This window comes from Choloepus didactylus, chromosome 13 (assembly GCF_015220235.1).
Source record: "Choloepus didactylus isolate mChoDid1 chromosome 13, mChoDid1.pri, whole genome shotgun sequence".
NCBI classification, from domain to species: domain Eukaryota; kingdom Metazoa; phylum Chordata; class Mammalia; order Pilosa; family Megalonychidae; genus Choloepus; species Choloepus didactylus.
Window position 1 is genome coordinate 84,294,934 of NC_051319.1, and position 22,015 is coordinate 84,316,948.

The window sequence follows — 22,015 nt, forward strand, 5'->3', positions numbered from 1 at the left end:
GACTGCTATGAAAATACTTCTCAATCAATTCCATAAAAGTGATTATGGTCTGAAGAATAACCCAACATAGGGGCATTAAAATGTAAATATGGAGTTTTAAAAAGGAAAAGACAATAAGGACTTTCTCCCCAATAAGCACTGTTAAGACAGGGCTTGTCTTTATCTTCTAGTAAGTAACATGACTATCAAAGAAACATGACTATAGCAACCCTTCCTCTGCCATGTAAGAGGAAAATGCCAGCAGTTGAGGCCCCCAGCTTGGCTGACAATATAGACAAAGCATGACAGAATTATCAAAAGCTAAACAAATTTAGGTAAGCTTTGTACTCAGAAATAAAGACCAGGAAAAAAAAAAAAATCTGGAGAGGGCAAACATAAAAAAGAACTAAGTTCTTAGTTCTCAGTAAGAACTAAGCTGGGTAAAAGGGAGTCTAGGAAACACCAATGAAGACAGGCTCTCAGATCAGAAAACCTAGAGCAGATCAACCTACACTACAGAAAAGGTTTGTCTACAGCCTCACATACACAGACTGTAGGTAGGGAGCAAGGAGGCACACACAATGAGCCAAATTGTTAAAACAAGTTAACAGTTTTGATCACAAGCTGGACCTATGACCCAGACCAAAAACAATTTTACTCATTTAGAGACAAAAATGATTAAATGCAAATAGCCTGGCTTTGTCTGCAAGGTAGTATATAAATTGTACCTTCCCAACTTAATTGTAAGGTGTCTGAGATATATTATCTATAATAATTACAGAAGATTAAGGTGAAAAAGGATGGACTGGCAAAAAATACTAGGGCCCAGAAGAAGGCACTACAGATCAGAAGGGAGGAGCAACAACTAGAAGACCTTGGGAGAACCTATTTAGAGCTCTGAATCTGTATCAAACCTCCCAAGTAAGAGGAAACCATATTTGGATTTACTTCAACGGGAAATAGTGTATATTCCAAAACTGAAACACTGTGCTTCTATGAAGCTAATTGAATAATCAGGGAGCACAAGAAAGAAGCATCTATCTTAAGACTGAAGAATCACAAAACACTTCTCAGAAGTTCCCCTAAACTGAGACCTGAGGGAATAGAAGATAGAGGGAACTATATTGGTAAAGACCTAGTAGAAACAAAGAACACATGAGTTCTGGAAACTGAGAGTACTTCCACATGGCTGGAGCACACGGTATAAAAGAAGGCAGAGAAAATTAGGAGAATGAGAAAAATAATTAGGAGTCATTTCATAAAGAGCCCTGAAGGTATGTTAAAAGAGTTTGAACTTTATCGTCAGAGTAACGATGGGTTTTATACAAGGGTGTAATATAACCAAATTTAACATTTTAGAAAGATCATTCTAGCTAAATTATGTTAAAAGGACTGGAAGAGGGAAGTACGGTGATGAGAAAACGAGTTAAGATGCTACTGTACATGATGCTGGCCCAGTTTAAAGGGGGGAAAATATTCTAGAAGGAAATACCAGTAATAGAAAAAAGAGGGAAGAAGTAATATTTAAAGATTATAAGAATTTTCCAGAACTGATGAATGATACTAATCCTCAAATTCAGAGAACCCAAAAAATTCCAAGTAGGATTAAAAAAAATGGTAATAAATAAATCCACACCTAAATATATCCCAGAGAAACTACAAAACAAGAAAGACAGTGAATACTAAAAGCAGCCATAGAGAAAAGACAAAGAAACAACAATTAGACTAACAGATGACTTCTCAACAGCAACAATGGAAGCCAAAAGTCAGTGGAACACTATCTAAAAAAAGAGTTGAGAAACCCTTTAAAATATAAAGCAAATGAAGCATACAATCTTTACTGTGTATACAATAACAATGAGTACTCAGTGCACCAAGATAGTAGTCTCTAAATACCATTTCCCACTAAACTGACAGCTGAAAGAGACATTGATAAATACCAGCATAGAGGGAGATTTAACAGACCTCTATCAGTAACTAACTGAATGAGCAGAAAAGTATCAGTTAAGAAATAGAAAATCTTGACATTACAGTTGACAGTGTGTGTGACTGTGTGCACATGCAAACATTTCAGGCTGAAGTAACCAAACTATAAAGATGTGTGTCAGTAGAAAAGTACAGGATGGATTCAAAAAAGAGAAGGGAGTGGAAAGTTGGTGACGCTGTTAAAAAACGCAAGTTTGGGCAACATTGGAGAGTATACTAAATACAGAGCTAGAAATGTGCAATAATTGAATGTTGAAGTAATAAGAACCTACAATGGTAGGAGAAATGGAAAACGGGAAATCAAATATAACTAGATTTAAATTAGTAAAGCAGATAGATAAATTGTTAAATGATGAAAAACAGTATATTCAGCAGATTTCCTCTTTATTTAAAAAAAAGTGCATATGTGGGTAAGAATGTATTTATATAAAAAAAGAGGAAAGTTTGAAATGACACATACCAAACTATAGAAGTGACATTTGAGGGTGACATTTTTAGTAAATGATTTTTTAATTTTTAAACTTTTTGATTGATACTTTTTTATTTTCTTTTTATACAATGAGTTTATACTGCTTTTATAGTACAAATAACATGCAAACTGAAAGAGTAAAAAGAAAAAAAAGAACTTCTCCGAGTAGAGGCTAGAATATAATAAATAACCCTGCAAGTTTTTGTAGCTGTAATTAGCATTTCAAATGGGTACAACAAACCAACTAACCTATTCTATTATATGAAAAATATCAGAATGCTCTGCTAATATTTGAGAGACTCATCAAAAGGAAACTTTTGGAACACAAATATCCTAAAGTCACACCAGAACTGGGAAGTATGCTAAAACATCATCTGTGGCAACTTTACCTTGATAATTTTTTTTAATTATAAAGCTTAACACATGCTTGTTACAATTTATTCAACACAAAGATTAGAAAAAATAATTTCACTCCATGTCCTACTTTTTTGTTTTTTGTTTGTTTTAATAAAAAGAGAATTATAGATCTGCAGGGGCGGGGCAAGATGGAAGACTGGTGAGCTGTATGTTTTAGTTACTCCTCCAGGAAAGTAGGTAGAAAGCCAGGAACTGCGTGGACTGGACACCACAGAGCAATCTGTCTTTGGGCATATTTCATACAACACTCATGAAAATGTCGAACTGCTGAGATCAGCGAAATCTGTAAGTTTTTGCGGCCAGGGGACCCGCGCCCCTCCCTGCCAGGCTCAGTCCCGTGGGAGGAGGGGCTGTCAGCTCCGGGAAGGAGAAGGGAGAACTGCAGTGGCTGCTCTTATCGGAAACTCATTCTACTGATCCAGACTCCAACCATAGATAGACAGAGACCAGACACCAGAGAATCTGTGAGCAGCCAGCCCAGCAGAGAGGAGACAGGCATAGAAAAAAAAAAACAACACGAAAAACTCCAAAATAAAAGCATAGGAGTTTTAGAGTTCTGGTGAACACAGAAAGGGGAAGGGCGGAGCTCAGGCCCTAAGGCGCATATGCAAATCCCGAAGAAAAGCCGATCTCTCTGCCCTGTGGACCTTTCCTTAATGGCCCTGGTTGCTTTGTCTCTTAGCATTTCAATAACCCATTAGATCTCTGAGGAGGACCCTTTTTTTTTTTTTTTTTTTTTAAATCCTTTTTTCTTTTTCTAAAACAATTAATCTAAGAAGCCCAATACAGAAAGCTTCAAAGACTTTCAATTTGGGCACATCAAGTCAAGAGCAGAACTAAGAGAGCTCTGAGACAAAAGGCAATAATCCAGTGGCTGAGAAAATTCACTAAACACCACAACTTCCCAAGAAAACGGGGGTGTCCGCTCACAGCCACCATCCTGGTGGACAGGAAACACTCCTGCCCATCACCAGCCCCATAGCCCAGAGCTGCCCCAGACAACCCAGTGTGACGGAAGGGCTTCAAATAACAGGCACACACCACAAAACTGGGCGTGGACATTAGCCTTCCCTGAAACCTCAGTTGATTGTCCCAGAGTTGGGAAGGTGGAGCAGTGTGAATTAACAAAGCCCCATTCAGCCATCATTTGAGCAGACTGGGAGCCTCCCTACACAGCCCAGCAGCCCAGAACTGCCCTGAGGGGGGCACTCATCTGTGACATAGCACAGTCACCCCTCAACAGAGGACCCGGGGTGCACAGCCTGGAAGAGGGGCCCACTTGCAAGTCTCAGGAGCCAAACGCCAATACCAAGGACTTGTGGGTCAGTGGCAGAGACAAACTGTGGCAGGACTGAACTGAAAGATTAGACTATTGCACCAGCTTTAAAACTCTAGGATCACCAGGGAGACTTGATTGTTAGGGCCACCCCCCCTCCCTGACTGCCCAGAAACACGCCCCACATACAGGGCAGGCAACACCAACTACACACGCAAGCTTGGTACACCAATTGGACCCCACAAGACTCACTCCCCCACTCACCAAAAAGGCTAAGCAGGGGAGAACTGGCTTGTGGAGAACAGGTGGCTCGTGGACGCCACCTGCTGGTTAGTTAGAGAAAGTGTACTCCACGAAGCTGTAGATCTGATAAATTAGAGATAAGGACTTCCATAGGTCTACAAACCCTAAAAGAACCCTATCAAGTTCAGCAAATGCCACGAGGCCAAAAACAACAGAAAATTATAAAGCATATGAAAAAAACAGACGATATGGATAACCCAAGCCCAAGCACCCAAATCCAAAGACCAGAAGAGACACAGCACCTAGAGCAGCTACTCAAAGAACTAAAGATGAACAATGAGACCATAGTACGGGATATGAAGGAAATCAAGAAGACTCTAGAAGAGCATAAAGAAGACATTGCAAGACTAAATAAAAAAATGGATGATCTTATGGAAATTAAAGAAACTGTTGACCAAATTAAAAAGATTCTGGACACTCATAGTACAAGACTAGAGGAAGTTGAACAACGAATCAGTGACCTGGAAGATGACAGAATGGAAAATGAAAGCATAAAAGAAAGAATGGGGAAAAAAATTGAAAAAATCGAAATGGACCTCAGGGATATGATAGATAATATGAAACGTCCAAATATAAGACTCATTGGTGTCCCAGAAGGGGAAGAAAAGGGTAAAGGTCTAGGAAGAGTATTCAAAGAAATTGTTGGGGAAAACTTCCCAAATCTTCTAAACAACATAAATACACAAATCATAAATGCTCAGCGAACTCCAAATAGAATAAATCCAAATAGAATAAATCCAAATAAACCCACTCCGAGACATATACTGATCACACTATCAAACACAGAAGAGAAGGAGCAAGTTCTGAAAGCAGCAAGAGAAAAGCAATTCACCACATACAAAGGAAACAGCATAAGACTAAGTAGTGACTACTCAGCAGCCACCATGGAGGCAAGAAGGCAGTGGCACCATATATTTAAAATTCTGAGTGAGAAAAATTTCCAGCCAAGAATACTTTATCCAGCAAAGCTCTCCTTCAAATTTGAGGGAGAGCTTAAATTTTTCACAGACAAACAAATGCTGAGAGAATTTGCTAACAAGAGACCTGCCCTACTGGAGATACTCAAGGGAGCCCTACAGACAGAGAAACAAAGAAAGGACAGAGAGACTTGGAGAAAGGTTCAGTACTAAAGAGATTCGGTATGGGTACAATAAAGGATATTAATAGAGAGAGGGGAAAAATATAGCAAACATAAACCAAAGGATAAGATGGCTGATTCAAGAAATGCCTTCACGGTTATAACGTTGAATGTAAATGGATTAAACTCCCCAATTAAAAGATATAGATTCGCAGAATGGATCAAAAAAAATGAACCATCAATATGTTGCATACAAGAGACTCATCTTAGACACAGGGACACAAAGAAACTGAAAGTGAAAGGATGGAAAAAAATATTTCATGCAAGCTACAGCCAAAAGAAAGCAGGTATAGCAATCTTAATCTCAGATAAAACAGACTTCAAATGCAGGGATGTTTTGAGAGACAAAGAAGGCCACTACATACTAATAAAAGGGGCAATTCAGCAAGAAGAAATAACGATCGTAAATGTCTATGCACCCAATCAAGGTGCCACAAAATACATGAGAGAAACATTGGCAAAACTAAAGGAAGCAATTGATGTTTCCACAATAATTGTGGGAGACTTCAACACATCACTCTCTCCTATAGATAGATCAACCAGACAGAAGACCAATAAGGAAATTGAAAACCTAAACAATCTGATAAATGAATTAGATTTAACAGACATCTACAGGACATTACATCCCAAATCACCAGGATACACATACTTTTCTAGTGCTCACGGAACTTTCTCCAGAATAGATCATATGCTGGGACATAAAACAAGCCTCAATAAATTTAAAAAGATTGAAATTATTCAAAGCACATTCTCTGACCACAATGGAATACAATTAGAAGTCAATAACCATCAGAGACTTAGAAAATTCACAAATACCTGGAGGTTAAACAACACACTCCTAAACAATCAGTGGGTTAAAGAAGAAATAGCAAGAGAAATTGCTAAATATATAGAGACGAATGAAAATGAGAACACAACATACCAAAACCTATGGGATGCAGCAAAAGCAGTGCTAAGGGGGAAATTTATAGCACTAAATGCATATATTAAAAAGGAAGAAAGAGCCAAAATCAAAGAACTAATGGATCAACTGAAGAAGCTAGAAAATGAACAGCAAACCAATCCTAAACCAAGTACAAGAAAAGAAATAACAAGGATTAAAGCAGAAATAAATGACATAGAGAACAAAAAAACAATAGAGAGGATAAATATCACCAAAAGTTGGTTCTTTGAGAAGATCAACAAGATTGACAAGCCCCTAGCTAGACTGACAAAATCAAAAAGAGAGAAGACCCATATAAACAAAATAATGAATGAAAAAGGTGACATAACTGCAGATCCTGAAGAAATTAAAAAAATTATAAGAGGATATTATGAACAACTGTATGGCAATAAACTGGACAATGTAGAAGAAATGGACAATTTCCTGGAAACATATGAACAACCTAGACTGACCAGAGAAGAAATAGAAGAACTCAACCAACCCATCACAAGCAAAGAGATCCAATCAGTCATCAAAAATCTTCCCACAAATAAATGCCCAGAGCCAGATGGCTTCACAGGGGAATTCTACCAAACTTTCCAGAAAGAACTGACACCAATCTTACTCAAACTCTTTCAAAACATTGAAGAAAATGGTACACTACCTAACTCATTTTATGAAGCTAACATCAATCTAATACCAAAACCAGGCAAAGATGCTACAAAAAAGGAAAACTACCGGCCAATCTCCCTAATGAATATAGATGCAAAAATCCTCAACAAAATACTTGCAATTCGAATCCAAAGACACATTAAAAAAATCATACACCATGACCAAGTGGGGTTCATTCCAGGCATGCAAGGATGGTTCAACATAAGAAAAACAATCAATGTATTACAACACATTAAAAACTCGAAAGGGAAAAATCAATTGATCATCTCAATAGATGCTGAAAAAGCATTTGACAAAATCCAACATCCGTTTTTGATAAAAACACTTCAAAAGGTAGGAATTGAAGGAAACTTCCTCAACATGATAAAGAGCATATATGAAAAACCCACAGCCAGCACAGTACTCAATGGTGAGAGACTGAAAGCCTTCCCTCTAAGATCAGGAACAAGACAAGGATGCCCGCTGTCACCACTGTTATTCAACATTGTGCTGGAAGTGCTAGCCAGGGCAATCCGGCAAGACAAAGAAATAAAAGGCATCCAAATTGGAAAGAAGAAGTAAAACTGTCATTGTTTGCAGACGATATGATCTTATATCTAGAAAACCCTGAGAAATCGACGATACAGCTACTAGAGCTAATAAACAAATTTAGCAAAGTAGCGGGATACAAGGTTAATGCACATAAGTCAGTAATGTTTCTATGTGCTAGAAATGAACAAACTGAAGAGACACTCAAGAAAAAGATACCATTTTCAATAGCAACTAAAAAAATCAAGTACCTAGGAATAAACTTAACCAAAGATGTAAAAGACCTATACAAAGAAAACTACATAACTCTACTAAAAGAAATAGAAGGGGACCTTAAAAGATGGAAAAATATTCCATGTTCATGGATAGGAAGGCTAAATGTCATTAAGATGTCAATTCTACCCAAACTCATCTACAGATTCAATGCAATCCCAATCAAAATTCCAACAACCTACTTTGCAGACTTGGAAAAGCTAGTTATCAAATTTATTTGGAAAGGGAAGATGCCTCGAATTGCTAAAGACACTCTAAAAAAGAAAAACGAAGTGGGAGGACTTACACTCCCTGACTTTGAAGCTTATTATAAAGCCACAGTTGCCAAAACAGCATGGTACTGGCACAAAGACAGACATATAGATCAATGGAATCGAATTGAGAATTCAGAGATAGACCCTCAGATCTATAGCCGACTGATCTTTGATAAGGCCCCCAAAGTCACTGAACTGAGCCATAATGGTCTTTTCAACAAATGGGGCTGGGAGAGTTGGATATCCATATCCAAAAGAATGAAGGAGGACCCCTACCTCACCCCCTACACAAAAATTAACTCAAAATGGACCAAAGATCTCAATATAAAAGAAAGTACCATAAAACTCCTAGAAGATAATGTAGGAAAACATCTTCAAGACCTTGTATTAGGCGGCCACTTCCTAGACTTTACACCAAAAGCACAAGCAACAAAAGAGAAAATAGATAAATGGGAACTCCTCAAGCTTAGAAGTTTCTGCACCTCAAAGGAATTTCTCAAAAAGGTAAAGAGGCAGCCAACTCAATGGGAAAAAATTTTTGGAAACCATGTATCTGACAAAAGACTGATATCTTGCATATACAAAGAAATCCTACAACTCAATGACAATAGTACAGACAGCCCAATTATAAAATGGGCAAAAGATATGAAAAGACAGTTGTCTGAAGAGGAAATACAAATGGCCAAGAAACACATGAAAAAATGTTCAGCTTCACTAGCTATTAGAGAGATGCAAATTAAGACCACAATGAGATACCATCTAACACCGGTTAGAATGGCTGCCATTAAACAAACAGGAAACTACAAATGCTGGAGGGGATGTGGAGAAATTGGAACTCTTATTCACTGTTGGTGGGACTGTATAATGGTTCAGCCACTCTGGAAGTCAGTCTGGCATTTCCTTAGAAAACTAGATATAGAGCTACCATTCGATCCGGCAATTGCACTTCTCGGTATATACCCGGAAGATCGGAAAGCAGTGACACGAACAGATATCTGCACGCCAATGTTCATAGCAGCATTCTTCACAATTGCCAAGAGATGGAAACAACCCAAATGTCCTTCAACAGATGAGTGGATAAATAAAATGTGGTATATACACACGATGGAATACTACGTGTCAGTAAGAAGGAACGATCTCGTGAAACATATGACAACATGGATGAACCTTGAAGACATAATGCTGAGTGAAATAAGCCAGGCACAAAAAGAGAAATATTATATGCTACCACTAATGTGAACTTTCAAAAATGTAAAACAAATGGTTTATAATGTAGAATGTAGGGGAACTAGCAGTAGAGAGTAATTAAGGAAGGGGGAACAATAATCCAAGAAGAACAGATAAGCTTTTTAACGTTCTGGGGATGCCCAGAAATGACTATGGTCTGTTAATTTCTGATGGATATAGTAGGAACAAGTTCACAGAAAGGTTGCTATATTATGTAACTTTCTTGGGGTAAAGTAGGAACATGTTGGAAGTTAAGCAGTTATCTTAGGTTAGTTGTCTTTTTCTTACTCCCTTGTTATGGTCTCTTTGAAATGTTCTTTTATTCTATGTTTGTTTTCTTTTTAACTTTTTTTTTCATACAGTTGATTTAAAAAAGAAGGGAAAGTTAAAAAAAAAAAAAAGAAAGAAAGAAAAACAAGGAAAAAAAAATGATGTAGTGCCCCCTTGAGGAGCCTGTGGAGAATGCAGGGGTATTCCCCTACCCCACCTCCATGGTTGCTAACATGACCACAGACATAGGGGACTGGTGGTTTGATGGGTTGAGCCCTCTACCATAAGTTTTACCCTTGGGAAGACGGTTGCTGCAAAGGAGAGGCTAGGCCTCCCTATATTTGTGCCTAAGAGTCTCCTCCTGAATGCCTCTTTGTTGCTCAGATGTGGCCCTCTCTCTCTGGCTAAGCCAACTTGAAAGGTGAAATCACTGCCCTCCCCCCTACGTGGGATCAGACACCCAGGGGAGTGAATCTCCCTGGCAACGTGGAATATGACTCCCGGGGAGGAATGTAGACCCGGCATCGTGGGACGGAGAACATCTTCTTGACCAAAAGGGGGATGTGAAAGGAAATGAAATAAGCTTCAGTGGCAGAGAGATTCCAAAACGAGCCGAGAGGTCACTCTGGTGGGCACTCTTACGCACACTTTAGACAGCCCTTTTTGGGTTCTGGAGAATTGGGGTAGCTGGTGGTGGATACCTGGGGCTGTCAGGCTACAACCCGGAACCCATGAGTCTCGAAGACAGATGTATAGGAATGTAGCTTGTGAGGGGTGACAATGGGACTGGGAAAGCCATGGGGACCACACTCCACTTTGTCTAGTTTATGGATGGATGGGTAGAAAAATAGGGGAAGGAAACAAGCAGACAAAGGTACCCAGTGTTCTTTTTTACTTCAATTGCTCTTTTTCACTCTAATTATTATTCTTGTTATTTTTGTGTGTGTGCTGATGAAGGTGTCGGGGATTGATTTGGGTGATGAATGTACAACTATGTAATGGTACTGTGAACAATCGAAAGTACTATTTGTTTTGTATGACTGCGTGGTATGTCAATATATCTCAATAAAATGATTAAAAAAAAAAGAGAGAATTATATACTCATTACTTTGCATCTTACTACTTTTTCATGAGGACAATTTCTATATGTTTACCTACCATTGCAAAAGTACAAGTTTTTGTTATCTATATGAAAGGGTTTTGCTTGTTTTTTTGTTTTAAAGATATTTTTGTTTCCTGTGAGTGAAAGCACTAGAGGATATAAAATTGACTCAAGAACAGCTGGGCTGACAAAAATGCTAAAACAGGACACAACAACCTGGTTACCACAGGATAACAGTTTTGGAGTGGTTTTTTTTTTTTTTTTTTTCCGTTTTTGTTTGTTTTGTTTTTACAATATATCTTTTTCAGCTAAAACTCCATAATCAAATTTGTTTAAATTATGACCAGTAGTCAAATAAAAATAAGCCTAAGTAACCTACATACTACATGCTCCCAGGCCATGCCATGTCAGTGCCCCTGAGAAATCCCCAGGAGGCTTCAACAGAGAGCTGAGTCAGATCCTGAACCACCGCCTCAAATAGTACTCATAGAAATTAGATAAAGTGACCTATGAAGTCATTGTATCCACCCCCCATCTTGTGAAATCTTTGTCCCTATGAAATAATAACCAGTTTTTTGTCCAGTCTAACTTTTACTATACATAGGATGAACCTTTCACTAAAGCCCAAGAAGAATATCTCATCAATGACCTTAATGTTTACGGAAAATGTAATAGTAATCTCAAATTTCCTCAAGATTTTCTAAGTTATCCTTACCCATCATCCTCTTCCCAAGCTACCAAAAAAAAACATTTTCCTAATAGAATAAAATTTAATTAAATATTCCAACATTTAATTAGTTATAGTTTACTACTCAATCCTTATCTAGAACCTAATCGAGGTTAAAGGAATTACATGTAAAAGAGACATTATATACCAAGACCCTCAAACCACCGTTATCATTACGTATTCCCCAATCCCTGCTAAGCCTGCCTAACCTCCAGTGATCCAATATACATACATGGTATTTAAATATACACTGCTGCTGCTGCTGGTGTGTGTGTATTAAGAATAGACACTCATTTAATACAGCTTAAACACAGAAAAATTATTAGTTTCTTTCCTAGAAACTGATTGTTATTAGCAATATTCATTCAAAACTTACTTCCAGATCTTTGATTTTTTCTTCTGCTATTTTCTGTTTCTCTAATAGCTGGTTGTGAATTACCTCCTTGGACTGAAGAATAAACCTACAAAACACAAAAAAGTTGAAAATTAAGCCACATGACTACTATATTCATCAAGATCAATAACTGTATACCACAAACATAAAACTAAGAAAACTAAAAAGATGGCCTCCAAATTCAGGACAAATAAAATGCATTGTTATATTAAAATGACAGGCTCAAGAAACCACCAAGATTTAAGCCTTCTTGGCTAAAGGATAAAGGCTTAAAGAAGATTCTGCCTACTTGTCTAAGAGAAGATCAAGCTTCAGATTCACAGACAAAATAAAAAAAATAATAAATGGATTAAAATCCATCACAGGCTGAGAGAAAAGTTAACAGGCAAAAACAATAAAACTTCCCCATAATTTTTATTTTTTTAGTTATCTGATTCAGCTTTTACCTAGATATTTTTTAAACAATATTTGTAAATTGGAGCTTTTCCCATCTTTTTTTTTTTTAAACAGCAGTAACTCATGACCTTTTAAAATCACAATCAAGTACTGTGTTAGGATCAATGCATCAGTGTTTATATGAGTTCCTCACACAAAAAGCACTGTATAAGCCCTGGTATCTTTTATTATTATTTCCAGTGTATAATACCTCTGAAAAGCTCAAAATGCACAAATGGAAAAATTTCAATTTTTTCCATTTTACAGTCAGGCACATTATTTACTACTGATGAGGGTGGAAATATGGGGGAAGTTTTAAAATTAACACTGAATCTGTGTTGTGACTTTATGTTCATAATTCTTGCTATGAGGAAAGGAAGAAAAAACTATTTTATAGCCTCAAATAAATGAAATAAAGTATTTCCCTTCTACCGGAATCAAGGAGAAACCCCAAATACTCAAATCTTTTGCAGGATAGTTCAATTAGGCTATAAGAGATTTCAGTTAAAGACTAAAATTAATTAAGCAGACTATTTCTTTTCTCTGCATATAACTTAGAGGTCAGCAACAAAGAACTAAATATCACCACTTCACAAAAAGCCAAATAAGAAAACATATCATCATAGCAATAGGCAATTTCAAACTCTGCAACATCACAAAAACAACATTGTGCCTAGGTAGATTCTGACCAATACTGTATCTTGCTATAGATACGAGACAAGTCAAAACACATCAGAAAGGACAACTAGCTATTTCCCAGATACCTCGGAGAAAATTGCTTTCTTCCCCTCTTTTTCATGAATATACTCTCCCACACATATTGATATAATCTGATGAACTTCTCTTTCACTCCACTAATTATTTAGCTTGTGTCTTGATGCTGGCAGCCCAGATCATTTAACTGCTGCTCCTAGCCTTCAATAGTAAGTTGATCCTTTTTTATAATCTTACTCACATATTTACTGCAAAGCTTGCCCAGATTCATGTAAAACAAGGATTAATTCTAGGTTTTTCTGCCATGAGAACACTTCAAGTCTAAAATGTTCTCATTTGGTCCAAGAGACAGGTGCTATTTCTGATAAGATTATGGTTTACAGAATATTTTTCTCAGAACTAACTCATGAGAGTATTTGAGAAGAGTTGTTTTGAACTATATTAAGTCTCAGTAACATCAAGCAAAAGGTATTATAAAACAAGGTCCAAGAGTCACCAAATTATACCATTACTTTGCAGGATTTTACTAAGAAAGTCTTTTAGCCAAGGAAAAAGTCTTCAGGGTAAAATATAGTTTTTTAAATGGCACTGATTGCTGGCCAATGAATAGTATTCTCAAATAATAGGTCATCAGACATCATCTTTATTAATGTCTGGGAAAATTTCAAAGCTAAGATTAGCGGTCAAGTCATTACTTACAAGGCCTTTAAAAATAAAGTATCTGAACAGATACTAAATCCCTTGAGCAGAAAATAAAATTACTAGAAAGCAAGAACACTCAACAATGAAAACATGTTTTTCCTCGGCCACACACCCCTGAGGTAGCTATTTGTGCTAACTTCAAAGGCCAGAGATACTCTACCAAAGCTGGCCAACCTAATATAAGCCTAAAGGACATCCTAGCCATGAATGTTTTAAACAAGGGCCAGTATTTGGTAAACTCAAATGCCTACCTCAAAGAGTAATCACATAGTCAAAGTTCAAACACAAAACTTTGGTTTAGTCCTCAATTCAAAAAAAGCCTAAATTAGGTATAAGGAGGTTAGAAAGGGCCACAAAAAACATTTGGATTTCTGAACAGAGTCTTTTTTTTTTTTTTTTTTTTTTTTTGGTACAGCATACCCCTTGGGCAGCACTTTATTTTTGTTGTTGTTGATGTGTATTTTTTTTTATCTTCATTTTATTGAGATATATTCACATACCACGCAGTCATACAAAACAAATCGCACCCTCGATTGTTCACAGTACCACCACATAGTTGTACATTCATCACCCAAATCAATCCCTGACACCTTCATTAGCACATACACAAAAACAACAAGAATAATAATTAGAGTGAAAAAGAGCAATTGAAGTAAAAAAGAACACTGGGTACCTTTGTCTGTTTGTTTCCTTCCCCTATTTTTCTACTCATCCATCCATAAACTAGACAAAGTGGAGTGTGGTCCTTATGGCTTTCCCAATCACATTGTCACCCCTCATAAGCTACATTTTTGTACAACTGTCTTCGAGATTCATGGGTTCTGGGTTGTAGTTTGATAGTTTCAGGTATCCACCACCAGCTACCCCAATTCTTTAGAACCTAAAAAGGGTTGTCTAAAGTGTGCGTAAGAGTGCCCACCAGAGTGACCTCTTGGCTCCTTTTGGAATCTCTCTGCTACTGAAGCTTATTTCATTTCCTTTCACATCCCCCTTTTGGTGAAGAAGATGCTGAACAAAGTCTTAATAAAACACCTTGGCCCTTGTTAAAAAGGCAACAAATTATCAGATACTATTTTCAAAATAAAAGATACAGCATAATCATGTAATTACAAATCTTATATCATAAATGAATATCAGGTACCATTTCTCACAGCTCCTACCTGATTGTTTATGGAAAGCAAATTATCTAGAGTTCAAAATGTGCAACAAAGGAAAAATAAACCATGAAGCAGGAAATTACTCTCATATGACAAATTATATGCAGATAATATGCCTCTGGAATGGAGATGCTGTCTTGTAAAAAGCCTCAGTTTTTACCTAGAAATTGATATAATGTTGGCCCTGCACTGTCTACTCTCAAGAACTAGCTGCCTACTGTTTTTATTTATTCATTTATTTGTAATTATGCCATCTGAAGAACATAATTCTCTGATGGCTTTTGGCTTTGATTATTTGAGGAATATCAGAGGCTGCCTTCTGAAACACTGAACAGGCAGGTACATGGCTTTCACTTTCTTATAACTCAGCATGAATCAAAAGTATTGTTCACACCCCTGAAACACAATCCAGAATCCAGTGGCAATGTTATCTTTTGGATAAACTCCCAAAGCATGGTAACATGGTGTGGCAGAATGAATTACAGAACCCCAGCAAAGGCAGGTTCTTAATCTGCATTCCTGTGGGTGTACCCTGAAGTGTAAATAGGACCTTTTGAAGATGCTGTTTTCAGTTAAATTGTAGCCAATTAAATCGGTGTAGGCCTTAATCCATATTACTAGAGGCTTTATAAAGAAAATAAACCAGAAGCCAGAAGTCAGAGAAACTGGAGAGGAGCCAGATGTCGGGAGTCAGCAGAAAATCAGAAGAGAGGACAAAAGGAGAGGACATCATCATGTGATGGGACGCTGAGATACAACACAAACCAAGGAACCCCAAGAGTTGCCAGCAGCCAGTCCCAGAATGCTACAAACTTTGGGAAGAAAGCAAGCCATATCAATATCTTGATTTTGTTTCTCTTCTAGCCTCAAAACTGTGAGCCAATAAATTCCCATTACTTAAGCCAGCCCATTGTGCAGTATTCGTCATAGCTGATGGGCAAACTAAGACAACATGTGGACATACACTATTCAGAAACAACAAAATGCTTACAACAATCACTATTTGGGTGGAGAAAATTTACAGGATGTTTGAAAACATATCCTAATGACATAGGTTTCCACAAACTAAGTGCACAGAAAAAGCTGAATTAAAAGAATGAACCTATCTATACCTTGCTTCTTTTACCTCACTCCACCAGTGAAGAAAACTTGCACAGGTACATAAAGATTTAAGTGCAAAATTTTTTAACTTCATAATTTTTTAGCAAAAATTAAAAATTTAAAAGGTAGAAAAAAACCAAATCCCTCAGTAAGAAAGTAGTTTTAAAAATATGGCATACACTCTGGAAGTCAGTCTGGCAGTTCCTTAGAAAACTAGATATAGAGTTACCGTTCGATCCAGCAATTGCACTTCTTGGTATATACCCGGAAGATCGGAAAGCAGTGACACGAACAGATATCTGCATGCCAATGTTCATAGCAGCATTATTCACAATTGCCAAGAGATGGAAACAACCCAAATGTCCTTCAACAGATGAGTGGATAAATAAAATGTGGTATATACACACGATGGAATACTACACGGCAGTAAGAAGGAACGATGTCATGAAACATATGACAACATGGATGAACCTTGAAGACATAATGCTGAGCGAAATAAGCCAGGCACAAAAAGAGAAATATTATATGCTACCACTAATGTGAACTTTGAAAAATGTAAAACAAATGGTTTATAATATAGAATGTAGGTGAACTAGCGATAGAGAGTAATTAAGGAAGGGGGAACAATAATCCAATAAGAACAGATAAGCTATCGTGGGTAAATTTAACATTCTGGGAATGCCCAGGAATGACTATGGTCTGTTAATTTCTGATGGGTATAGTAGGAACAAGTTCACAGAAATGTTGCCATATTAGGTTACTTTCTTGGGGTAGAGTAGGAATATGTTGGACGTAAAGTAGTTAGCTTAGGTTAGTTGTCTTTTTCTTACTCCCTTGTTATGGTCTCTTTGAAATGTTCTTTCATTGTATGTTTTTTTAAAATTTTTATTTATTTATTTTTTATTTTTCATACAATTGATTTAAAAAAAAAGTTAAAAAAAAAACAAGGAAAAAAATATCTAGAGCCCCCTTGAGGAGCTGACGGAGAATGCAGGGGTACTGGCCTGCCCCACGGCGATGGTTGCTAACATGCCCACAGACATAGGGGACTGGTGGTTTGATGGGTTGAGCCCTCTACCACAGGATTTGCCCTTGGGAAGACTGTTGCTGCAAAGGAGAGGCTAGGCCTCCCTATAATTGTGCCTAAGAGCCTCCTCCCGAATGTCTCTTTGTTTCTCAGATGTGGCCCTTTCTCTCTAGCTAAGCCAACTTGGCAGGTAAAATCACTGCCCTCCCCGCTACGTGGGATCAGACACCCAGGCGAGTGAATCTCCCTGGCAACGTGGAATATGACTCCCGGGGAGGAATGTAGACCCAGCATCGTGGGATGGAGAACATCTTCTTGACCAAAAGGGGGATGTGAATGGAAATGAAAAAAGCTTCAGTGGCAGAGAGATTCCAAAAGGAGCCAAGAGGTCACTCTGGTGGGCACTCTTAACGTACAATATAGACAACCCTTTTTAGATTCTAATGAATTGGGGTAGCTGGTGGTAGATACCTGAAACTATCAAACTACAACCCAGAACCCATGAATCTCGAAGACGACTGTATAAAAATGTAGCTTATGAGGGGTGACAATGGGATTGGGAAAGCCATAAGGACCACACTCCACTTTGTCTAGTTTATGGATGAATGAGTAGAAAAATAGGGGAAGGAAACAAACAAACAAACAGACAAAGGCACCAAGTGTTTTTTTTTTACTTTAATTGCTCTTTTTCACTTTAATTATTATTCTTGTTATTTTTGTGTGGGTGGTAATGAAGGTGTCAGGGATTGATTTTGGTGATGTATGTACAACTATGTAACGGTACTGTGAACAATCGAATGTACGATTTGTTTTGTATGACTGTGTGGTATGTGAATATATCTCAATAAAATGAATATTAAAAAAAAATACATGGCATAGCCATCTTATGGAATGCGGAGTTAGAGACTTCTGTTGCTAGAATAATGCAGAGTAGATACCCTAAAAATACCTCCTGACTAAAAACAACTAAAAATTTAGAAACACATGCAAAAAAAAAAAAAATTACACTTTACTGAGCTAGTACAATGTAAGCATTCCACAGAAGAGCAGAACAAAGTGAAATTAGAAAATCTGGAAGGTAGAGTTTCTGCTGAATCCTAGAGACCTTAAGTACCCACACTGGCACAGAAACAGGAGTAAGACCTAGCAGCCATCCACAGTAAGGACTCTACTAAAAGCCAAGTTCCCAAATAGTGCGACCTTCAGTCTAACAGTGAAGAAAAAATAAACTTGCCCATAAGTAGGGAACAATGAGAGAAACTTGTCTGTATCTACCTTGGTAGTGAGCAGGTTAAAAAAAAAACAAAAAAAAACCCTTACAAATATGTAACCACAAACTGGCCTTCTCATGGGTTATGGTCTGAATACCTATACAGCCCAGAAAACCCCAACCAGAATTTAAGTTACAGTGCTTCTAATTAAGTGAGCAGCAACATTTAAGTAAACTTGAAAAATAAGTCAATAAAAATTAAATAAAACAAAAAGAAACAAGGAGTTTAAAAAAATAAATAAATAAAAATTTTTAAATAGGATGCAGCATCTAAGATCTAAAAGACAATGCCAAGCCATATAACAAGTGTAATTAAAAACCCAGAGGGAGAAGAGAGAAAGGATGAGGCAGAAGACATATTTGAAGAGACAACAAACAAGACTTTCTAAACTGAATGAAAAAACACCAAATCATAGTTCCAAGAAACCCCAAACAAAATAAATACAAAAACAAAACAAAACAAATGAAGGTGGCCAAAGCAAGGACATATTATATTCAGGGAAAAAAAGATAAGAATTATAGTATACTTCTTGTCACAAACTATGCAAGCCAGAAGACAATGGAGTGACATTTCCAGACTTCTGACAGAAAAAAGCTATTAACCCAGAATTACATCACAGTGAAAATATCTTTCAAAAATGAAGGGGATATTCAAACAAACAAAAGCCGAGAGAATTTATTCTGACAGATATACACCATAAGAAATGTTAAAGGTATTTGTCCAGCAGGAGTATGATTCCATATGGCAATTTATACAGAAATAAAAGCCTGGAAATAGTATAAATAAAGACGAATAAAACAGACATGTTTTCCTTATTGTTAATGATTTTAAAAAATAGTTAACCATCTAAAGCAAGGGTTGGCAAACTACAGCCAGTCAGCCAATCTAGCCACACTCAATTGTTTATATACTGCCTATGGCTATTCTCTCACTACAATAGCACAGTCGAGAGAGAGAGTTGTAACAGAAAACGTACAGTTAGCAAAGCTGAAAATATTTACTATTTGGCCCTTTACAGAGAAAGCTTGCCAACCCCTGATCTAAAGCAAAAATAATAACAATATATTGTGGGGTTTACAACATACATAAAATGTGTAACAATAAAACAAACGATGGAGGCTGGAATTTGACATATAACGTTATAAGATGAAGTAGTATAATATTATTTGAAGGTAAACTGCCATAAATTAAAGACACATATTGTAAAATATAGGGCAACTACTAATTTTTTTTTTTACATAAAGGAAAAACTAAAGCCAAAAGTGAAGATAAAACAATCATAAAACATACTGAATCAATAAAACATATTCAATCAATCCAACAGAAACCAGAAAAAGGAAAAAAAGAATAATCTATGAGAAAAACAGAAAACTAGCAAAGTGGAAGATTCAAAACCAATCATAGCAATAACTACTTGAAATATAAATGATCTAACACAATTAAACAGCAAAGATTGTCAGACTAGAGTAAAAAGCAAGGCCCAACTACACACAGTCCACAAGAAATCCACTTTAAATATAAATGCATAGATGGGTTAAAGGTAAAAGAATGAACACACCCACTAGGATGATTATAATAAAAAAGATAATAACAAGTATTGACAAGGACATGGTGAAATCAGAACCCTCATACACTGTTGGTGGGAATGTAAAATGGTGTAGCTACTTCCTCAAAAGGTTAAACATAGAGTTACCATGAATGAAAAAACACCAAATCATAGTTCCAAGAAACCCCAAACAAAATAAATGCAAAAACAAAACAAAACAAATGAAGGTGGCCAAAGCAAGGACATATTATATTCAGGGAAAAAAAGATAAGAATTATAGTATACTTCTTGTCACAAACTATGCAAGTATATACAACTCCTAAGTATATACAAAAGAGAAATGGAAATATATGTCCATTCAAAAACTTGTACATGAGTGTTCATAGCAGCATTATTCATGATAGCCAACAAGTGGAAATAACCCAAATATCCATCAACTGATCAAATGGATAAATAAAATGTGGTATATCGTGTAACAGGCTAATATTCAGCAATAAAAATACAAGAAGTACTGATACACGCTACAAAATGGGTGAGCCTTGAAAACACCCATGGCTAACTAAAGGAAGTCAGACACAAAAGGTAATAATGTATAATCCCATTTATTATAAATGTCCAGAATAGTCAAATATATAGATACAGAAAGACTGAGAGTCAGAGAGGGTGGGGATGGAGGAAAAAGGAGAATGACCACTAACAGGTACAAGTTTTTCAGATGACAAAAATGTGGTTATAACTGCACAACACTGAATATACTAAAAATCACTGAACTGAACACTTTAAATGGGTGAAGTATTCATGGCATGTGAATTATATCTCAATAAAGCTGAAAATAAACACACGGAGAAGAATGAAAAAAGATATCCCATGTAAGTATTAATCAAAAGAAAGCTGGAGTGGATGTATTAATATCAGACAAAACCAACATCAGAAAAAGGAGTATTTATCAAGGACAAAAAGAGATCATATAATGATAAAAACACCAATTCACAAAGGAAACACAATAAACCTAAATGTTAATGATCAACAACAGAACTTCAAAATTCATGAAACAAAAATTGATAAAATTGAAAGAAAAATAGACAAACCCACTATTTTAGTTGGAAACTTCAATATTCATCTCTAAGTAATCAACAAAACAAGTACACAGAAAATAAGTAAGGAAATAGAACAGATAGTAAACAACACTATCAACCAACATGACCTAATTGATATTTATAGAATACCAACCAACAACAGAAGAATTCACATTCTTTTCAAGTACACAATCACCAATACAGACCATAGTTTGGGCCATAAAACAAACACCAACAAATTCAAAAGAACTGAAATCATACAAAGTATCACCTCAGATCACAACAGAATTAAACCAGAAATAAACAACAGAAAGATGTCCAGAAAAGCTCTAAATATTTGAAAATTAAACAACACATTTAAAATAATCCATGAGTCAGAGGAAGTAACAAGGGAAATTGGAAAATATTTTAATTGAATGAAAATACATCTATAACATATAAAAATTTGTGGGACACAGATAAAGCAGTTTTTAAAAGGAAATATGTATTATTAAATACTTATATGAACAAACAAGAAAGATTTAGAATCAATAATCTAAGCTTAGACATTAAGAAATAATGTCTAAACTTAATTAGATTATTGTCTAATTGTCTAATTATTGTCTACTTAGACAATTAGATTTGTCTAATAATCTAATTGTCTAATTAGACAATTAGATTATTGTCTAATGTCTAATCTAAGTTTAGACATTAAGAAATAATGTCTAAGCAAGAAGAAATAATAAAGAAATCAGTGAAACCAAAAATCAAAAACTGAGAGGAAAAAAAAAAATCAATAAAACCAAAAGCCAGTTCTTTGAAAAATCAATAATACTGATAAACTAATAGCCAAAAGAATCAAGGCAGAAAGAAAGAATACATGAATTGCCAATATCAAGAAAGAAAGATATCACAAAAAGCCTGCATATATTAAAAGGATAAAAAGAGAATATTAAGAACAAGTTCATGCAAAAGGGGAAGATAAATGAACCAAAATAAAGTTTCAGTGTCTGAGAGATTTCATATGGAGTCAAGAGGTTTTTCTTATACATTATATAGATATCACTTTT

At 36.3% G+C, this 22,015-nt stretch overlaps 1 protein-coding gene across 1 annotated transcript in view; it reads right to left on the minus strand.

Moving 5' to 3' along the window:
* PFDN1 (prefoldin subunit 1) overlaps nucleotides 1-22,015 on the minus strand; it is a 95,980-nt gene that overhangs the window by 30,516 nt on the left and 43,449 nt on the right. Inside the window, exon 3 of the mRNA XM_037802168.1 lies at nucleotides 11,920-12,004. Within this exon, the coding sequence (XP_037658096.1) occupies nucleotides 11,920-12,004 (85 nt within the window). The remainder of the gene's footprint in view (nucleotides 1-11,919; nucleotides 12,005-22,015) is intronic.